Source organism: Vitis vinifera, chromosome 5 (assembly GCF_030704535.1).
Source record: "Vitis vinifera cultivar Pinot Noir 40024 chromosome 5, ASM3070453v1".
NCBI classification, from domain to species: Eukaryota; Viridiplantae; Streptophyta; class Magnoliopsida; order Vitales; family Vitaceae; genus Vitis; species Vitis vinifera.
The window spans coordinates 19,351,888-19,367,769 of record NC_081809.1 but is presented as its reverse complement, the minus strand read 5'-3'; the positions used below and the strand labels follow the sequence as shown (position 1 = coordinate 19,367,769).

The following is a 15,882-nucleotide window of genomic DNA, read 5'->3' as shown; positions in this document are numbered from 1 at the left end:
AAAATATTAAAGAAAATATTGTAATATTTTCCCTATTATTTTCCTTAAAAAATAATGAGGAAAATAAGAGAAAAAGAGAAGGGGAAAGGAGGGGGGGGGGGGGGGGGGGGGGGGGGGAAATTTTATCAGGCTCTTGTTCACCGAGGCTTCACCTCTAACTTCCTCTTCATCGGTGGCTATGGCTTCTCACCATCGTCGACCCTTTCAATGGCCACCACTATCACTCCGACCACCTTCCAGTGCCGAAAACCCACCCTTTTCAGGAACCCGAGTTCCCATGGATGAAATGAATTCTTCAAATCCAGTGAATGTATTCGGATCCATGTCTTCAGATCAGGTATGAATTGAACTCCAATCCACCTCATCCTTTGAAAACCCGAAACCCAATGTAATCGCTCTCTCTTAGGTTCTCTGTCTGGGTTTCTATGTTGCTTTCTTAAATTTCGCCATAATTTTTCTAAACTTTCCTGGCTTGTTGCTTTCTGGATTTGGTCTGATTTTTACCCTTGATGTTCTGCTATTGTTTACTAGCTGATGGTTTTTTCATAATTTGGTTGGGTTGAATGGGTCTGCAGTTGTGTATTGCATATATGTATATTGTTGTTGCCTCTGAGTGCTTGGTTATTGTTTTATATCATTGTTGGTGGCATCAATTTTTGGACGGTTTAACATTGGATTGTTAGAAGTATCAGTTTCTACTCTCTTAATTAGAAATGTTACCATAAAAACAAAATTAAGATGTTTGTTGCATTACAGACCCAGTAGATTAAATAATAAAACAAACTGAAAATAGTCAATAAATTTGGTAGTATCAGTTTCTAAGCTCTCTGTGTAGAGCAAAATGGCATGGATAGCAAGGAGAGGGACATTGATTAGGTGTCTATTCGAAGGATATGAGATGAACCTTATGGAGCCTTTCTGGTATCTAGGGATAAACCTGTCCTGTCTTTTGGTTTGTGGGGGGCTTGAAGGTGGGATATGCTATAATTGGGGTTGTGTTTTCAAATGGGAATTGGGCTTGAAGGTGGGATAGCTTGATTGGAACTCCCTGTGTAGAACAAAATGGCATGGATAGCAAGGAGAGGGACATTGATTAGGTGTCTATTCGAAGGATATGAGATGAACCTTATGGATTGATGAGATGCTTTACTTGTATATTCCCATGTGGTAGCATTCCAACATAGAGGTCTCCAGGGTTCAATCATATATTTTTTTTTTTATCACTTTTTGTATTTTTGGGGAGGATCTTAATCCTTCTCATGTATTTCTTGTCACATTTAATACATTTTTATTTCTATTAAAAAAGAAAAAACCTTATTTTAAAATTTTTTGAAGCTTTTAACATTCTGCTACTTTGCTACCAGGTTAAGTCAACTCAGTCAACCATGCAAAACTAATTCAGCAGACATGGCCATCAAATTGGATAGACTGCCAGTCCAATTCTAATAACTAGGAATAACATAATAAGTTGCCATTGATTAATAACAGGGAAACCTCAACAATGAGTAACATGTAAGAAGCATTATCAAATAAAGAGATGGTAGGTGCTCCAATGGAACTTGGAATTCATTGGTAGAGTTTATTAGACAAGGAGCAAATAAGATGAACTTCACAGAGTAATCCATAAGGTTTTCTGTGGTCAATGAAAAATTCCTGAATCAAGAATTCCATGAATTCAAAAAACTTAGATGAAATGCAGAGTTGGTAACCTGTTCTTTATGTCCCTTCCTCCAGTTGGGAGAGCAAATGGCTGCAAGACTTGAGGGAGGGCAACATCCTTGTGCGGAATAAATCCAACATCATAACTTGGTGAACACACAACTCGAATTGAGTTTTTTACAAGTAGTGGAACTCCTTCAGTTGCCCTCACGCCAATATCATGGCAAGTAAAAAAAAAAAAGTGATCAGCACCCAGGGTCCTATTCCAATAAGGATACTTGGACATCAAGCTCTGCACATAATTCTGAACAATAATAGTCATATTTTCATATGATGTACCCTGTAAAACAGTTGCATCACACAGATTAGAAAGAGATAAGAACACCACTAAAGAGGGAAAATTCATCAACTTGAAACCAGAAACTTTAAGTTATGCATGCTAGAATTTCCATATATATGGTTCATGCTCCCTTGTTTTCAGAAAAGCAAACAAGTTGAAGGCAACTTATTCAAAAGCTTGCATGTCACTTGATACACAAATTCAATATGCATTTGAACTAAAATAGTGTATCAAAGGAACCTCAATGATGATCCCATTTGTTGCATTTGAACTAAAATAGAGATTCATTTGAACTAAAATAGTGTATGGGTTTTCCATTTCTTTTTACCTAATTTACTTTTCTATTATTTGTGCAGGCAAAGCGAGTTCATCCTGATAAAAATCCGAGTGACCCTTTGGCAGCTGAAGGATTTCAGGTAAGTTCATTTCTTTCTCATTCATTCATCATCTTCTTCTTAATACTCTACTCTCCTTCATTCATCCCAAAACCAAGTGGAAGACCAAGTATTCTTAAGTAATCATGCAAATTTTAGACTGAATAATGAACTTAGAAAGAGTTTCATTTTGTTATCATGTTTTAAACTAGACATTTCAACTCTAGTAAGGTCTGTTTTACCATTTCAAGAAGTGGTAACTTGTCATTAATTTAACTATCATAAATAGTCATAATCAATCTTAGATTAAGTTAATTTAACTATCATATTTCAAGACTAAATAATGACTTTACTAAATCATTCCTCTTACTTTGCTATCATGTAGACTTATAATGAAGAGTGGCAAAGACTTAGAAGATGAGCTGCAACTTGTGTAGCTATGTATGCTGCATATGCGGCAATTCTTGTTTCAGTATATCATCGCTCAAACTATTTGGAGAGATCAATCTCTAATGAAGGAGATTATGAACGACATGCTTTGATGGAAAGACTTACACTAATGGATAATGAAGATTGTTATAATCAACTACGTATGGGAAAGAATGCATTCGCAAGACTAGTAAACATTCTTCGGGGAACAGGTCGTCTTAGAAATAGTGCACATAGTAATGTAGAAGAACAAGTTGCCAAATTCCTTCATATTGTTGGTCATAATTTAAGGAATAGAACTATGAAATTTTATTTCAAGCTTTCTAGTGAAACTGTTAGTCGTCACTTTCATCAAGTTCTTAGAGCTATAATATCTTTAGATGATGTCTTCTTAAAGCAGCCTAATGGATTAAAGTGCCCTCAAGAAATCAAGGACAATACCAAATTTTGGCCTTACTTTAAGGTAAACTTACTTATCTAATAAACATCATTAGAATATTATTTATATTTCAAAATAAATTAATAATTTTGTTTCTTTATAGGATTGCATAGGGGCGATTGATGGGTCCCATTTTCGTGTAAAAGTGTCAAATGATGTTGTACAAAGGTATCGAGGGCGAAAGTACTATCCAACACAAAATGTTTTAGCAGCATGTTCCTTTGACTTGAAGTTCACATATGTTTTACCTGGTTGGGAAGGATCTGCGTCAGACTCGAGAATCCTAGATAATGCATTAATGAGAGATTTTGATAAATTGATTGTTCCACAAGGTGATTATTGGTGATTAGATAATAATTTATTAGCTCAAGTGACTGTTACTAATAACAAAGATCCTTTGTCTATGCTTCTTAGGTAAATATTATTTGGCTGATGCAGATTTTCAGCTAAAAATTGGATTTCTTACCCCATATAGAAACACTCGTTACCATTTAAAAGAGTATAGTGTTCATCAACCAGAAAATGCTCGAGAGGTTTTCAACCTTCGACACTCATCCTTGAGAAATGCAATTGAAAGGGCATTTGGTGTTTTGAAGAAAAGGTTTCCAATAATAGCTAGTGGGACGGAGCCACATTACCCTGTTGACACACAATCTGATATTATACTAGCTTGTTGTATCCTCCATAACTATCTCATGGGTGTTGATCCAAATGAAAGATTAATAGCAGAGGTCGATAGAGAGCTTTTCAGCGAAGAAGCGGAGTTTGAATCAATGGTCTTGAGTTTAGCTGAAAAATGCAAGGAATGAGAAATCTTAAGGGAGAAAATAGCCATGGATATGTGGAAAGATTACAATAGAAACCGTTGATGAGTCATTTTTTTTTTTATGGTTCTTTTCTTATATAGTTTTTTTTGTTTCATATTAAGTACGATGATTGTATTTAGAACTATAACTCCTCTAGTTAAAATCACACTTTGAATGAGTTACAATGAAGTTATTATTATATCTCCTCCTCTTGACTTTTCATTTTAAACATATATATCTATATATATATATATATATATATATATTATTTCAGATGGAACATAGTGAAGGCTTTGAAGTACACAAAAGTGTAAGTGAAAAAAGAAACTTGACTTGGATTGATGAAATGGACAACTTTTTGGTTGATCGATTAATGGAGCAAATGTATAAAGGGCAAAAGATAGGAGGAGTCTTCACCAAGACAACTTATACAACAGTTGCGCGAGAAATTGGGGAAAATTTTGAATTGAGTTGTAACTCTGAGCACATAAAAAATAGAATGAAAACTAAAAAAAAAAAAAAACTTTTATACTGCTCAAGAAGTTTTACAAAATGGTAGTGGATTTGGTTTCAATGAATCAACTCAAATGATCGAAGCTACCACAAAAGTATGGACTACTTACACTAAGGTGAGTTAATTATTATTTTTGAGTTATTAGAAATAAAAATTTTGCATGTAATGTAGAGCTATAAATTTCTAATAGACATTATCACAATTGAACTTGAGTTTTGTTAATATTTGTTTTTTCTGATGTTAAAAGGCACACCCAGGAGCATCTCAGCTCAGATACAAACCTATTAGAAATTATGATAAGTTGTCCATTCTTCTTGGAAAAGATCGAGCAACAGGAAGTCTTGCTGTAGGTGCAAAAGAAAGACAACTTCGTTGGGCCCAGGAACAAAATTTGGATGGCACAAATCCATTAGGATCATCACAACATGGGATCAGAGATGAAACATTTTCTTATGTTGAAAATGAAGCAACAACTGAGACATCTTTCTCATCTGCAGATGCATCTGTTTCTGCACCAAAGTCAAACAAGGAAACAAAAAAGCGAAAAGAAAAATATGCTGACATTGTAAGTGAAAAATTAAGGTCAATTAGAGTTGGAATGGATGCAGTTGTTGCGGCTTTTGATAGAAGCAACCCTCAAAATTATACAGAAGAGCAATTGTTTGAAGAGATTGCTAAGATTGGAGGCATGAGTGATGTATCTCATATGAAAGCATATCAAGCTCTTACTAGTGATGTGAGTGCAGCTCGAGCCTTCCTTGCTTGTCCAATTGATAGACGTAAGCTTTGGTTGTCAGTTAAATTTGGACCTACTCTTTTTGATGCCTAATTTGAGAAGGAGATTATTTTTATTTTTAGTTTTACTTTTGTTTTGGGGCTATACGTGAAGTTTTGATATCAAAACTCAAGGATGATAGTTGACTATTAGAAATTGATCTATTATATTTTTAGAATTATGAAGACTTCTTTTATTCATTTGCTATAAGGGCTTCTTTTTATTTGTTTGTTATGGAGACTTCTTTTTATTCCTTTGTTATGGAATTTTTTTTTTATTCATCTATCTTTTCAACATGTTATTCAATTATTCCTTTGTTTCGTTAGCTGAAAATTTGAGGAAATTATGCATTTTTTTTGTTTAGACCAGCTTGTTGTTTCTTGAGTTTTCAATAATTTACAAATTAAATTTCAAATTCTGGACTTCTTTCATTGATTTCTCTTATTATCTACGTTTTTGCAGCTACCGAACAGAGCACAGAGTTCAGTTTGATTGCCTCAGGTGGTTAAGGTGATATTTTTTGCATAGATAGCATAATGGGGTTGTGGAGTGGCACTCTGTACAGTTGGCTAATTTCAGTGGCTAGCTGCTGTTAGAAGTTGTGTAAACCAACTTAAGGATAATCAAATCTGCAACTACTTTTACCTTAGTTTTGATACCCGTTTTTACATTTTTATCTAGTCCTTTTTGCTCATGTATCTCTACATTGATCATAGCATATATGTATGAATTCTGCATGTTTCATTGCAGATAAATGAGTGGTTATTCAGAGGGCAGTGCACTGTAATGGCAGCCTCCATATCATCTTAGTTCATTCAAAACATTAAGCAGTTTATTATAACATCCTTTCTAGTGCAGGATTACCAGCTAAAGAGAAGAGTTCTTGATACTGATATATGTAGTACAGCTCTGATAGGAGTTGTTCTAAACCTTCAAGGTTTAAATGAAGGTGGCTTCCTAATCTTAGTTGCTTGCTCAAAGCTATATGCAATCTCGATCATATTGTCACTAGTTTTATGGGACATCCCGGGTTGGTGTGAAAGGTTAACAAATGCTACCACCCTGAAACAAAATATTATTTATTGTAATTTTTCTCTTCATTTTTTAAGTGATACACCGGGTGATAGTATGACAATTGAAATGAATCACAATAAATTATTCAAATAACAAAAATAATTACATTGTTTGAATTAATATTTATTTTTATTAATAAAAATAATTAAATATTTTATATTGAAATTATAAATATTTTCTTTAAAAAAAAAAATCTACATACCAATATACAATTTGCACGTATACACAAAAAAACCATTAAAACATTCATAGATAAGGATGAAAATATTGGTTTTTAACACGCTAGGTATGAAAATTTGTTAATATTTTTTTTTCTTAAATTTATTAATCCAAATAGTTTAACTATAGATGGAGAATGAACAATACAGATAGTGGTATGTATCACTGAATACAGTTAAAGGGAGGGTTGAATGAGACTGATATTTTTCTACCAATCTACTCCAAGAGTTCAATTTTTGTTTTCCTAAAAAAGTTATATTATTCAACAAATTGATAACCATCTAAAACAAATTGTTGATTTTATTTTCCTTCCATTTTTCATTTACTTTTTTTTTCGTGGTTAACCAAACAAAAGAAAATGAATTCTTTTTTTTTTCCCTTGAATTTTCCATGGATAACTAAACAAGTGAAAAAATTTATATTCATTTCCTTAGCTTTTTCTTTCTTTCCATTTTTCCTCCTAATTTTCTTTCTCTCGCATTTTCTGAGAACCAAACATAGCCTTACCTTTTAAGGTTTGGGAAAGTGTAAGGTGCCCAATTTATACCTATTGAAGTTCAAATATGAGTTGTTAAAAGTTTATGTTAGAAGTTCAAATAAGACTAAATTTCCATGATGCTTGCATGTGATGACAGTTTGGCTGCCATCACCCTTTACGGCCTGGTTGGAATTAGAATCCAAGTTAAGATTCAACAATTTGATCCATGAAGTGAAGTTGGGTGATATACTAATTAACTTATTGTAAAGTGGTGATGGGGAGGTGCATATGTCCTTTCTTTGTCTCATCTACTAACTTCTATCATGATGTTTTTCTTTTTCAAAAGAAATTTAAATTAATAAAAAATATGAAAGCAAAAACATCATCATGATAATTTTTGTTTAGTAAATTTATATTTATTATTAATAAATTTTGTATTTAAGTCATTTATTATTGATGTAATTAAGTTATATTAATTTTTAAAAATTACATAATTGTTTTTAAAAATATTAATACTAAATTAGAAATTATTATTTAAAAAGCTAAATTTTTTCATCTGAAGAATAGTTGTCATTGCTCCCTATCTAGGGTATGGTATTTATTGGATATTTTATAACATTTTAAAGTGCCTCAAAAATTAGTGGTCTATAATTATAGGTAAAAAGTGTTTAGTGGGTAAAGGTTAGATATTCAATGTTTATCAATGGTTTAATGTCGAGAAGGCAATAACATTCTTGACATGCCTTTGAGGATGATATTCAAACATTTCTTAAATTAACTTCCTAAATAGCTCATTACATCATGCCAAAAATCATTTTTTAATATCATTCAATGACAAGTCGTCTTAGTTGAAAAAAGTTGAAATAAATCCTTCATTTGTATCTTAATTCTATCTCTTTATTTATAAATCTAAATTCTTACATGAATCCCTCTTTTTTTTTACTATGTAAGCACCAAGATTTTCATACTTTTATTTAATAATTCAAATTTTATTGTAAATGACTCAAATTTTGACTTCGATATGGTTTGCATTTGGTATATTAGAATTTTCTTTTACAAATTTAAAAATTTATGGGTATATCCCATGTATAAGAAATTTGAAACTAATAATGGTGAAGTGTATTTATATCAAATCTATGAGGAGTCTCAATGAAATTAACCTTATTTTTATTTATACTTTTTATTTTATTATTATTATGTGATTTTGGTTCACTAGAAAAGGTCAATATTTTATGGTATGCATTTTTTGAATGGGTGTTTGGTTGAGTAGAAAAGGTCAGTGTTCTATTATATATTTCTAAAAGGGACAAACATGTAAATGTAACTCGTTAAGATATGTTTAAATGTTGAAAAGTATTATGATAAATTTTATGTTTAATTAATTTATTATAAAAAAAAATAAGTAGGAAAATTAAATATGATAGCATACGTTGATTAATTGTGTGGTGGAGAGGAGGCTCTCACTTTTTTCTTTTTTTTCTTGAGTGGTCGGGAAAAAGTTGGGGAGTGATAATTGCTGTAAAGAAAGAGAACGAAGAGGCTGGGGATTATTTCCAGAAAAGCTTCATATCATATCATTGTAGTATGCTTTAGTACTCTGATTTGTCCATGTATATATATACAGTTTAGATGGCTGTAAAATATTACGTTTCAAACATACATACAACACACTGTTTCCTACTTATCCTACGCACACAGCACCTTCTTTAAACTTTCTGTCCTACGCACACAGCATCTTTTTTGAACTTTCTTGCAATGTTATTCACGTGATTTGAAATGTCGTGAATAAAAGGTTGTTGTTGCCTCCAATAAAAGGTTGTGTGGTTCGGAATGTCACTTTTTCTTATCCAATGAATGGCTGTTGCCTCCAATAAAAGGTTGTGTGGTTCGGAATGTCACTTTTTCTTATCCAATGAATGGCTTTTTCTATAATATAATTTATTGGATTGATTTTTAAAGCATTTTAGGTTTTTATTGTGGGTTTTAGGTATTTATTGCGTGCGGTAGGTAACATTTAATGCTTATGAATTATTGGATGAAAGGATGGTGGGATCTTGGAATTACTTGGCCTCCTTTGAAAATGACATCTAAACATTTAGTAAATTAATTTAATAAATATCAATTCTATTCTACATTATTTCACGTCACATCAAAAAATGGTAATCATCACATTTTTAAATAAAAATAATAATATTGATTAAATTGTTTTATAGTTTCATTTCAATTTTTTTTAAACCTTATTCAAAAGTTCAAACTTAATCATATGTTTTAAGAATCCAAATTTTTAGCTTGATATAATACCTATCCAATATCATACTATTTTTCTTTATAAATTTAAGAATTTAGACTCAATTGAATTCATTTTTCAAATAATAAGAATATATTTCATTTCTAAAAAATATTAAAGAAATAATAAAATAATATTAAAGAATGTGATTTCCTTATTTAAATACCAAATAAAAAGTTGAGGAAATAAAAAAAGTGACATCTTTTTTTATTTAGTCAAAAATTTTATTTTTCTTTTACCTTTTAAGGTTTGGAAAAGCGTAAGGTGCCAAATTTATACCTATTGAAGTTAAAAGTTTATGATAAAATTTTAAAATTAAGGTATTAAAATATTTTTTTAATATCTTAATTTTTTAAATATAGTTTTTAAAAACCATTGGCCTTTTAATTGCAACGTTTTAAAAGTTTTTATATAAAAAGCTACCACCCATTTTCTGTTTTCGAAAATAGTCAATATGAAATATTTAAGTAAGTAAATTTTTTATTTCTTGGTTATTAAAATTTATAAATAAAAAACATTGTATTTTGTTGTTAAATATATAAAAGCATTTTATTTATATTAAATCATGCTAGACGCTAATATCATTTTTATGTTATGTTATAATCAAATTTTAATTCTTTTTTTTTAAAACTAAAATTTTAATTTCTTTAATTAAAATTTTTCTTTTAAAAATGAGTAACATAAAAAAAAAAATTTAAATAAGACTAAATTTCCATGATGCTTGCATGTGACGACACTTTTGGCTGTCATCTCCATTTGCTGGTTGGGATTAGAATCCAAGTTAAGACTTTACAATTTGATTCATCGTTTATAAACTTATTCCTTATTTAGAATATTTATAAAAATATTTTTAATAATTTTTTAAGAAAATAATTAAATAATGAGGTTTTAATAATTTTTTTTTTAAAGAAAAGTTCCCATGTAACCCAAGGCAAAAGGGCCCCACCACCAGAATGGTACAAGTGTCAATATTCCCTATTTAATTGTCAGAAAACCACACCCCCAGATGAATTAAAGGAGGACAAAAAAGTGGAAATTCGAGTATTTTCATGAGGCAGCAGTTAAGCTAGAAAGATGATGGGGTATTGAATATGTTGAAATAGAAGCATAGGTGAATGGCAGATAGGGACATTAGGGTGAGGCTTTTCCTTTGTTTTGGCTATAGGCTTTCAGATAAATAATGGAGAATCCACCCATCCATCCGACGTACCCGCGCGTGCAGGTGTGGATGTGACCAGCTGGTCGTAATCCGAATTAGATTTCGCTGTCTTGATTCTCCTGCTTAATCCGTATGCCGCCCATGATTTGCAAATCTCCAGATCCAGCGTGATTAAAACGTGGATATTTCAATTATTTTCCCATACCCATTTCCATTTCCTCACTAATCATAATATAAATGTTTAAAATAAATAATCGTATGCCAAAATCAAAATCAATTTGCGTACAACTTACGTTAATATTAATTTCCGTATGTATCCAATTAAAAAAAAAAAAAAAAAAAAAACGAGTCCCTAAAATTTGGCTTTGGGTGAAAGTGAAACTAACCCAAAAAAAAATCGAACTCGTCATCGAGTGAGAACGCATCGTACAAAATAAGAGGTCCACAAAATAATAATAACAATGACTAAATTGTTTTATAGTTTCATTTCATTTTTTTATATTATATATGATTTTTTTTTTGTTGACAACTTTATTCAAAAGTTCAAACTTTCTTAAATTAACTTCCTAAATAGCTCATTACATCATGCCAAAAATCATTTTTCGATATCATTCAATAAAAATCCGTCTTGTGGTTGAAAAAAGTTGAAATGAATCCTTCATTTGTATCTTAATTCTATCTCTTTATTTATAAATCTAAATTCTTACATGAATCCCTCTTTTTTTTTTTTTTTAACTATATATGCACCAAGATTTTTCATACTTTTATTTAACAATTCAAATTTTATTGTAAATGACTCAAAATTTGACTTCGATATGGTTTGCATTTGGTATATTAGAATTTTCTTTTACAAATTTAAAAATTTATGGGTATATCCCATTTATAAGAAATTTGAAACTAATAATGGTGAAGTGTATTTATACCAAATTTATGAGGAGTCTCAATGAAATTAATCTTATTTTTATTTATACTTCTTTATTTTATTATTATTATGTGATTTTGGTTCACTAGAAAAGGTCAATATTTTATGGTATGCATTTTTTGAATGGGTGTTTGGTTGAGTAGAAAAGGTCAGTGTTCTATTATATATTTCTAAAAGGACAAACATATAAATGTAACTAGTTAAGATATGTTTAAATGTTGAAAAGTATTATGATAAATTTTATGTTTAATTAATTTATTATAAAAAAAATAAGTAAGAAATTAAATATGATAACATGCGTTGATTAATTGTGTGGTGGAGAGGAGGCGCTCACTTTTTTCTTTTTTTTCTTGAGTGGTCGGGAAAAAGTTGGTGAGTGATAATTGCTGTAAAGAAAGAGAACGAAGAGGCAGGGAAATATTTCCAGAAAAGCTTCATATCATATCATTGTAGTATGCTTTAGTACTCTGATTTGTCCATGTATATATATACAGTTTTGATAGCTGTAAAATATTATGTTTCAAACATACATACAACACACTGTTTCCTACTTATCCTACGCACACAACACCTTCTTTAAACTTTCTTGTAGTGTTATTCACGTGATTGTCCTACGCACACAGCACCTTTTTTTAATTTTCTTGCAATGTTATTCACGTGATTGTCTGTCCTACGCACATAGCCTTTTTGGAGCCGTGTGGGGAAAGCGTTTGGCCCCCACCCGCATTGCTTTCCACTATCCCACATGACCCTTTTTGTCCTTTATTAGCCCACGTTTTCCATTAGACATCAGCCCGCCCTCCCCTCCCCCTTCTGGAACCGCCGACGCCGCCCTACTTCGTTCCAGGTTCAGTTTATCTCCTCCAACAACTTCTCGTGATAATCACCAACTACTCTACGCGTGACACACACACTGGCAGGTGTGTGAAGTCGGAGGACAAAATCGTCTCGTGATAAAATGGGGAAGCTGATCTCGCTTTCAGAATTTACACCGGGAACAATACAAAGCAAATAGAATCCAGACTGGGCCCACCTTATCCTGGATGACGTGGACCATACGATTGGAGGTTGCACACTTTTGTTTATCATTGCCACCAATGGGCGGGCGGTGTGGAATATATAATATTATAATAGGCTAATCAAACCTCACAAATACCCCCCCAAAAAAAAAAAAGTACGGAAATCATAAGAAATATTAGCATATAATTATAATTAAAATATAGTTTTCCTTGAAAAATATCAATTCTATGTGCTTATGGATGGTGGGATCTTGGAAGTACTTGGCCTCCTTTAAAGATGACATCTAAACATTTAATAAATATCAATTCTATTCTACATTATTTCACGTCACATCAAAAAATGGTAATCATCACATTGTTAAATAAAAATAATAATCATGATTAAATTGTGTGGTTTGTTTTTTATTTTTGTATTCTTTCTTTAATATGTTCATATTAATGCATCCACCAACACAACACATGACCTACATCATATTCTTTTAAAAGAAAATGCAATAATAATAATAATAATAATAATAATAATAATTAAACCTATGAAAATTCTAACAAATAATATCTAAAAAATATTTATGTTGGCTTTAAAATAACTTGAAAAAAAATTATAAAGAATAATTCAATAACTAATTGGTATATGGTTCCATCATTATACTCATGTAAATAATATATATTAATAACATAAATTATGGAAATTAAGTAATATAAGTTTTAACATCTAATTTTTCTGATTTTTTTTATTCCCTTTAAAACTTTTTCTATATAAGAATGAAAAACTTCATTGAATTTGAATTACAAAATTCCATATAGTATTTTAAAATCATTGTAACCTATTATTCATATATAATAATGTGGATCAATTTAATTTTTTTTATTAATTGCATTTTGTGGCCTTCCACTACAATAATAACACTTTTATGTATAAAAAATGTGAACATTACCTAAATAAAGATTGAAAATTCTTGTGTATCAATTTAATACCTCCCAAATTTGTTACCTTGGTCATTGGGGATGGCAAGTTACCCACATCCCAACCCTATTCTATCCGTTTATATATATTCTCATCCTTGTCAATAAATAAATAAACAAACAAAATTCGGACGGGTTGAGTATAAGAATTTTCCATCTCCACCTGTTTAACCTTTTTTTATTGTATTTTTTAAAATTTTTAATTTTTAAAATTTTAAATTATATTGAAAATAAATAAAATTTATAAATATTTATAATTTATTTTTATGAAAAGTAATATTTTATATACATTACAAAATAAATGAAAAAAAATAATTTTTTATATAATATTATATGTAACTCAAATGAAGGGGGATAAAGTTAAATTTGAACATGTTTAGGTCTTAAATTTGTCTTAAACTCATTTATATTTATCTCAAATTTGTCTTATTAGGAACAAGATGTAATAGATATTCGAAAAAAAATCTGCTCCACCATTCTTATTCAACCATTAAAAATGTGTAAGAAATCTAAATGATACAAATAAATGGTATCTAAATAAAAAAAAAGACAAAGATAGAAAACAATAAAATGCAAATTAGATTCATAGTGAGAATTAAGATAATAAGATCAAATTGTACACACGTGACACCTTATGATTAGCCCCTTTTTTCAATAAGTAACGATTTGATATTGTAACGGGCCCAATCATTCTATCATATCGTTATCAATAATAGAATGTAACATGGCTTAAAATGTTTCTTTTTCAATCTAATGAATGATAAATGATTTCTTCCTAGAATATAACATCTATGGATATGTTAAAAGCCTTTGAAATTGGCGCGTGAATCAGTGGCCGACAAGTTCTAACCATTTATTGTGTCATTGTGGATGAGGGGTGTGCTATGGAAGTGTGAGTTAATGGCCGACAATATTTAAGTCATTGTTTCATCCTTTAGCAATCAATGATAGCTGGTGGTATCTCCACCCCTTCAATAATTGGTGATGTTATGTCAGCTTCTTACTCTCGTTCAATAATTGATGATGTTATATTCCAATAGTTGGTGATGTTATTTCACTCCTTTTAATATATTATAACTAACCAATAATATTCATCTCAGGCTTCTTTGGACTTTGTTACCTTTGAAATTTGAGGAAAAATACTTTTTGCAATTGCTTGTTAAATAAAAAACAAAACAATGTCTCAACATCTTTGTTTCACACATTTCTAATAGCATATGTTAGAATCTCCTCTTCTATATAATCCTTATTCACAAGCTCTCCCAAATCTTCAAAGATAAAAAAATTCCTCATTTTTTTAGCTTTAAATGTCATATCCATTTCCTTGAAAAAATGGTATCATAAGCTGGATTGGGATAATCATTCAATTAACTTGACTATGATACCAGACAATAATCCAAAAAAGATATATTCTTGACAATCGTAAAAAAGAAAAAGATTAAAAATGCATTCTCTATATTAGTAAGGAAGAAAGAAGTTAAAAAATAACAAAACACTTTAAAAAATATTTGGGATAAAAGAAAGAAGTCTGAAATTTGATTCTTTATATTTTTCTTGAAATAAAGCGCCTCATTGGTACCCTTCACAGCAAAGTTCTCTTTTTTATTTATTATTTCTTTTAATTTCTATGTTTTTTCTGTCATATTAATAGAATTCCCTAATATATTTTGTCAGCCCATGTCCTAGAACTGTGGAAAGGCCGGATGACAACGTTAGAATCAAATATGATGGAAGACTTTGATTAGTTGTATGGTGGAGAGGAGGGGCTCAAGTCTTCTCTTTTGTCTCTTATTTATTTTTTACTTGTGTCTTTCCTTTCTATTAATTGAGTGGTCAGGAAAATGTTTTGCCCAAAGTGGAATATTTTAGAGTAATATAAATAATAAAGAGTATAAAAGCATAGACTTTATAATTTTTGCTTAATAAATTTATATTTACACTTGATAAGAATTTATATTTTAGTAAGTTTATCATCCATTTAATTAATCTTCATTTATTTTAAGAAATCCAATAATTTTATCATCCACTTGACATTTAATTTTGTTCATTTTTTAATTCCCTTAAAACCCTTTTCCATATAGTAATGAAAAACTTCATTGAAATTTCATTACAGGGCTGCATAGAGTAGATCAATTTAATTAACTGCATTATGGCCTTAGTGTGAGCTGCAATAATGACATTTTTTTGTGTCAAAATTTTGAATATTTTCTAAAAATGATTCACCTTTTAATCTTATATATTATTTATTATCTATTTAATAAAAGGGAATTATAGGATATTAATTTAATGCCTACCAAATTTGTAATCTCGATCATTGAAAATATACAATGAAATCTGGATTTTTAGATAAGAATACGAAATAAATAAAATAAAAAGGCAAAAGAATGAGATTAAGATATAAAAAAATATGATATAAATTGTGCAC

At 30.1% G+C, this 15,882-nt stretch overlaps 2 protein-coding genes across 2 annotated transcripts; both read left to right on the top strand.

Moving 5' to 3' along the window:
* Nucleotides 1-178: 178 nt before the first annotated feature.
* LOC100253062 (uncharacterized) lies at nucleotides 179-4,050 on the top strand. The gene is made up of 4 exons (XM_059737091.1): nucleotides 179-337; nucleotides 2,356-2,415; nucleotides 3,345-3,573; nucleotides 3,680-4,050. Exons 1-4 carry the CDS (start codon nucleotides 179-181, stop codon nucleotides 4,048-4,050), a joined length of 819 nt encoding a protein of 272 aa, XP_059593074.1.
* A 267-nt stretch (nucleotides 4,051-4,317) lies between these two features.
* LOC132253840 (uncharacterized) lies at nucleotides 4,318-5,390 on the top strand. Its single transcript, XM_059737089.1, has 2 exons — nucleotides 4,318-4,676; nucleotides 4,809-5,390. Exons 1-2 carry the CDS (start codon nucleotides 4,635-4,637, stop codon nucleotides 5,388-5,390), a joined length of 624 nt encoding a protein of 207 aa, XP_059593072.1. The 5' UTR covers nucleotides 4,318-4,634.
* The last annotated feature ends 10,492 nt before the right edge of the window (nucleotides 5,391-15,882 follow it).

What these genes read in the sequence shown, in the direction of transcription:
- LOC132253840 (XM_059737089.1), top strand. Translation starts at nt 4,635, where the DNA reads ATGATCGAAGCTACCACAAAAGTATGGACTACTTACACTAAG. An exon ending in TATGGACTACTTACACTAAG is followed by an intron (nt 4,677 to 4,808) that starts GTGAGTTAATTA and finishes TGATGTTAAAAG; the next exon opens with GCACACCCAGGAGCATCTCA.
- LOC100253062 (XM_059737091.1), top strand. Translation starts at nt 179, where the DNA reads ATGGCTTCTCACCATCGTCGACCCTTTCAATGGCCACCACTATCACTC. An exon ending in TGGCAGCTGAAGGATTTCAG is followed by an intron (nt 2,416 to 3,344) that starts GTAAGTTCATTT and finishes GTTTCTTTATAG; the next exon opens with GATTGCATAGGGGCGATTGA. An exon ending in TAAATTGATTGTTCCACAAG is followed by an intron (nt 3,574 to 3,679) that starts GTGATTATTGGT and finishes TGGCTGATGCAG; the next exon opens with ATTTTCAGCTAAAAATTGGA.